Source organism: Dipodomys ordii, unplaced genomic scaffold (genome assembly GCF_000151885.1).
Source record: "Dipodomys ordii isolate 6190 unplaced genomic scaffold, Dord_2.0 Scaffold1, whole genome shotgun sequence".
NCBI classification, from domain to species: domain Eukaryota; kingdom Metazoa; phylum Chordata; class Mammalia; order Rodentia; family Heteromyidae; genus Dipodomys; species Dipodomys ordii.
The window spans coordinates 42,290,469-42,296,075 of NW_012267217.1; the positions used below are offsets into that span (position 1 = coordinate 42,290,469).

Consider the following 5,607-nt stretch of genomic DNA (forward strand, 5'->3'; position numbering starts at 1 on the left):
TTTCTTTTTGCTTATGTGGTGCTGAGGAATCGAACCCAGGGCCTCATGCATGCAAGGCAAGTGCTCTACCACTGAGCCACCTTCCTAGCCCCTCTGGGCAGATTTTTAAAAGCTGTGAGACTCCAAAATAAAAAGCCAGAAGTGGCGCTTGGCTCAAATGGTAGAGTGCTAGCCTTGAGCAAAAAGGAACTCAGAGATAGTACCCCAGAGTTCAAGCCCCAGGACTGGCAAAAAAAAAACCCAAAAAACAAAAGCACAAAAATTGGGCAGGGCATGGTGGTATACAGCTGTAATCCCAACACTCACAAGACCATGGAAGAAAATTTACAACTTTTGAGGCCAGTCTAGGAAATTCCAAGCCAGTCTAGATTTACAAAGCAATAGTCTCAAAACAAAAGCAAAAGCAAAAACAAAAAAAACCAACCAAAAAAAATCTCACAAAAATTTAACAGCATACAATTTTTAAATTTTAGCACTTCCTCTCTGCTATAACCAATAAGTGCTGATATCAGCAAAATCTGTTATTAAAAGAAAGTTCTAGGGTGACACCTGACTAGCTTCTGAAGGAACTGCACCACAAGCACTTGGAAACAGGTGAGCTGAGAGTGACTGGGCAGAAGCGAAAAGGAAAAGCAAAACCCAGAATCACACTGACCGGATGTGTGAAGCCCCCACTGGCAGTGAGACGCTGGTGGGCATGCTGAGGTTCCCTTGGGGCACGGCGGGGGGAATGGGTTTTTGGGGTCGGCGAGGTCCACGCCTTCTCTTCTTCTTGTGTTTTTTGGTAAGTGCAGGAGGCTTGGTTTTTTTCCTGGGTTTCCTCTGCTGCTGGTGCTGAACTTTACGGGAGTTATCTCCTCTCAAGAAATTATCCTTTGGAATGAATGAGTTGTTTTTTAAAACTGAGATTATTCATTGGTCAAATTACTTCCCCTTCCCTCTTTAGGGGCTATCACACAATAAAGCGATTCTAGATAGCATTTATTTTGGTTACATCAAAAAAATAAAACCAGAACAAAAGATTTTAAAAGCTTTACCATAAGGAAATGACTTAAATATATGAGGAAACAGATTTAAACTGCTATAAATTCTTTTTTTTGGGGGGTCTGGTTGTGGGGCCTGAACGCTGGGCCTGTGCGCTGTCCCTCAGCTCTTCAACTCAAAGCTAGTGCTCTACCACTTGAGCCACAGGGCCACTTCTGGCTTTTTTTTTCCTTTTTGCTTATGTGGTGCTGAGGAATCAAACCCAGGGCCTCAGGCATGCAAGGCAAGTGCTCTACCACTGAGCCACCTTCCCAGCTCCTAAACTGCTATAAATTCTATACAAAAAATATATGTATTAAAACATCACTTTATGCCATAATATGAAAATATCTTATGGTTTTATTTCGTTAATTTAATCATAAAAACCTGAGATAATCTGTCAAAAATTTAGTTACCTAAGTATTTAGATCTATTATAGATTTTTTTTTTTTAGTGGGATGTGGGGCTTGAACTCTGGGTCTGGGCACTGTCCCTCAGCTCTTCAGCTCAAGGAGAACACTCTACCACTTGAGCCACAGTGCCACTTCCAGTTTTCTGAGTAGTTTATTGGAGATAAGAGTCTCAGTACTTTCATGCCCAATTGGCTTTGAACTGTGATCCTCAGATCTCAGCCTCCTGAGATCTGATTACAGGCGTGAGCCACCAGCGCCCAGCCTATAGATTTAAAGCTATTTATAATGACAGTTGAATAGGCAAGAGATTAATTTATCTCATATCAATTCAACATAATATGTATGTTTGTATACATATGTATACGGTCAATCATGCATTTAAAGACACTGTGAGAGCTGATTGGCTGTGTAGCTCAGTGGCAGAATGCTTGCCTAGCAAGTACAACACCTCAGCTTCCATCCCCACCACTGGGAAGAAAAATACTGTACACAATTTGTGCTATCAAAGGACTTATACTCTCCTATGAGAAAAACATGTATACATTACAGAATATAGAAAACTGAACAGTGATGATATAAATACTTCCTATGGATACAGAAAAGCAAAATTAGTTATCTTCAGTTTTGTTAAAGGGTAACAAGATTTTATGTGATTGGGTAAGGAAGACAATCATTTTAAGGTAAATGAAAAAGCACAAATGAGAAAAAAGAACACCTAAGAAGTTTGGGACCAGAGCATGTTATAACCTTGGCAATAAAGAGTCACTTTTGCTCAACAAGTATTTTTGTTTTGTTTTAAATTTATTTATTGTTATTATAAAGGTGATATTCAGAGGGATTACATTTACATGTGTCATGTAATAAGTACATTTCCTTTTGTACAGTGTCACCTGTTCCCTCACTCAATTCCTTCCTTCCCATCTCCACATACAAGTTGTATAGTTCACTTTCATCAATGTCCACTGTGCTCCACTGCTGCTTTTCAGCCCCCTTCACTCACATTCTGTGCCTTCCTCCCACAGATATGCATTTGAATATACCACATTATTATTTTTTCTGGCATGGGGCTTCAACTCCGTACCTGGGCACTGCCCCAGAGTTCTTTTACTTAAAGCTGGTGCTCAACCACTTTGAGCCACAGTGCCACTTTCAGTTCTCTGGTGATTAAGTGTAGAAGAGTCTCATGGACTTTCTTGCCCCAGCTGGCTTTGAACTGTGATCCTCAGATCTCAGCCTTCTGAGTAGCTAGGATTACAGGCATGAGATACCAGTGCCTGGATTCAAAAGATACCTAGCTCACAATAACTGTAAAAACAATATTAAAAATGTCATCTCTTGCCCACCACTCCCATGCTGAGGAATCATCCTGAAATTTTTGAATATCGTAGCACCTTGGAACCTCATAGATTTGGGATGTTCAGATTAAGGGTATTTAACCTACACTAAAAATCTTCTAAAGCAATGTTTTGGGTTAGTTGCTTAGTGAGGATCTAAAATTAATTCCGTAAGTCATCATTAGGATTTTTTTTAATTAGGTAAAAAAAAAAAACTCACTGGAAAACTTCAAGTAATAAAAACAGTTTTTGCAAAACTTATTTCAGTGATGCATACCCAACAGTTTGTACTGTATCACAAGGTATTTCCTACTGGGAAGAAATGTCACAGGTTTGAAAACTTTTACTGCAGGAAATAAAATCTGAACTTACCATTTTTTTGGCATGTTCTTCACACAGAGGTGTCTGGTGGGTAATGTCAAAAACTGGCACAGAGCACTGCTGCCCATCTGCGAACTTGGCAGTGCAGCTGGAGAAGAGCTGCTGAGAGCGGTTCAAGAGGATATCTAGAGTTTGCAAGTTAGGAGTAAAATATACCATGATTCTTTGCTTCCATATCTGGATAAAATTTGCTACTTTCCTTACGTATAGTGCATGTCTATGAATTATTTGTAACAGGTAATATCCCAATCAAACCGCTGGTACAGGAAAATGACAGCACCTGCAGGAGTCTGTTTTGCTAATAATGGGCTCCTAAGGCAAATCTCTATTAATAATACTATTCTGAGCCAATTTCAGATATTTTGAGGAGGATCATTTCTTCTTAATACAGTCCTCAAATCTCCACCAGAAAGATTTTCTTTAGCCAGGCCCTGCTGGCTCACACCTGTAATCCTAGATACTCAGTAGGCTAAGATATGAGGATCACAGTTTGAAGCCAGCCTGGGCAGGAAAAAAAAGAGGCTCTTATATCCAATTAACCACCCAAAAGCCACGGTAGAGCTGTGGCTCACAATGGCCAGGTAAGAGTTCAAGCCCTAGGACTGGCACCAAAAATAAAATGAAATAAAAAGTGACATACATAGCCAGGAGTTCAAGCCCCACAACCACTACCACCACCACCAACAACAACAACAAAAGATTTTCTGGTGATTCATTCTATAATCCTAGTTACTCAAGAGTCGGAGATCTGAAAGACTGTGGTTAGATAGTAACCCTATCTCAAAAACAAAAGAGGGGAAAAATACAAACATGGGAAAAAATACAAACATGGGAAAAAATGTAAACATGGGATTGAAATGCAGCATGAATTTACCTAGCATGTCCTACCTTCAATCCCTAGTACCTCATTATTAGAAAAAAGAAATAGGCAGCTCAAAACAATAAATGCTTTTCCAATGCCTGTTCAGTTTAGTTAAAGGATACGTTGGAAACAATGTCTAGTGAATGGAAGGACTTTGTTAGTGCACTGTTCACCCTTCACCATTCCACTGCATGCTGCTGACTCCATCTCCTTCAACTTGGTCCGCCTGATGCTAGGGAAAGAAAACCAGAATTAATGTTCTTTAAATGCTCAAATGGTGTGCCATTATGTTTCAACATTATGAACACCCACACTGTAACTATCTATAATACCTACTAGTCATTAAAATGCAAAGATGAGCTAAAGAAAGCAGGTATTATAATTACCAACTGTATATTTCTCTAATCTACCAGCATTCAAAGCAAATAACTAAGCAGGACCCTGGTATCTCACACCTGTAATCCTAGCTACTCAGGAGACTGAGATCTGAGGATTGTGGTTCAAAGAGCCTGGGCAGGAAAATCCATGAGACTCTTATCTCCAGTTATCCACCAGAAAACCAGAACTGGTGCTGTGGTTCAAATGGTAGATTGCTACCCTTGAGCTAAAGAGCTCAGGGACAGCACCCAGGCCCAGAGTTGAAGCCCAACACTGACAAAAAAGAAGAAGAAGAAAAAAAAGCAATTAACTACATCATAATATCTTTAAGTATTTCCATCTGGGTTTTTTTTTGCTTTTTAGTTTCCTTTGGGTAATTTCGTAAGACAAGGCCCAAGCTGGCCTTAAACTAATTACATAGTCTAGGTTAGCTTTGAACTTGTAAGCCTCCAGCCTCAACCTTCTGAGAGCATAAACTTTCATGTCTGGCTTGCTTTTGGTTTTCAAGTGATATTTAGGAACTACTTTTAGAGACTTGAGAGCAAAGTGATGCAAAAAACCTGAGATTAGGGGCTGGGAAGGTGGCTCAGTGGTAGAGTGTTTGCCTTGCATGCATGAGGCCCTGGGTTTCATTCCTCAGCACCACATAGGCAGAAAAACGTCAAAAGTGGCACTGTGGCTCAAGTGGTAGAATGCTAGCCTTGAGCTGAAGAGCTGAGGGACAGCGCCCAGGCCCAGAGTTCAGGCCCATGACTGACCAAAACAAAAAAACACACACAAAAAAACCTGAGACTAGAATCACCAAGCGTGGTTCTGAATTTCATCTCTGCCTCTTACTAGCTAGGTGTACACACATTACTGAGACTTCCTAAAGCCTCAACAGTCTCATTTGTTTAGAGGGGTCAGGCAGGTTGTTGTGAGCATGAAAAGATATAACACATCCAAACATCTGACTAAATATATACAATGGCACACAGGAAATAGTCAGGAGTTACTGGTCTATTATCACCACTAGGAGTTTATCACCTAGGGCTGCCAAGAGTAAATCTACAAAAACTTGACTTTTAACAGGGAATGGAGACACTATGTGAAATGGCTGAACTAATCTCATCCTTCAAAATCTACTTACCGGGGGTGGGAGGGAGGGGGGAAGGAGAAGGATTGGGATGGGGGAGGGGGGAGGCTGGGAAGGGATGGGAAGGGTAAACAAAGGAGG

The 5,607-nt window shown here is 40.6% G+C and overlaps 1 protein-coding gene across 1 annotated transcript in view; it reads right to left on the reverse strand.

Moving 5' to 3' along the window:
* The window catches only part of Ino80d (INO80 complex subunit D), a 58,412-nt gene that overhangs the window by 9,384 nt on the left and 43,421 nt on the right, over positions 1 to 5,607 (reverse strand). Inside the window, exons 8-10 of the mRNA XM_013016192.1 lie at positions 4,136 to 4,245; positions 3,143 to 3,276; positions 652 to 873 (exon numbers count right to left, since the gene is read on the reverse strand). Coding sequence (XP_012871646.1) covers positions 652 to 873; positions 3,143 to 3,276; positions 4,136 to 4,245 — 466 coding nt within the window. The remainder of the gene's footprint in view (positions 1 to 651; positions 874 to 3,142; positions 3,277 to 4,135; positions 4,246 to 5,607) is intronic.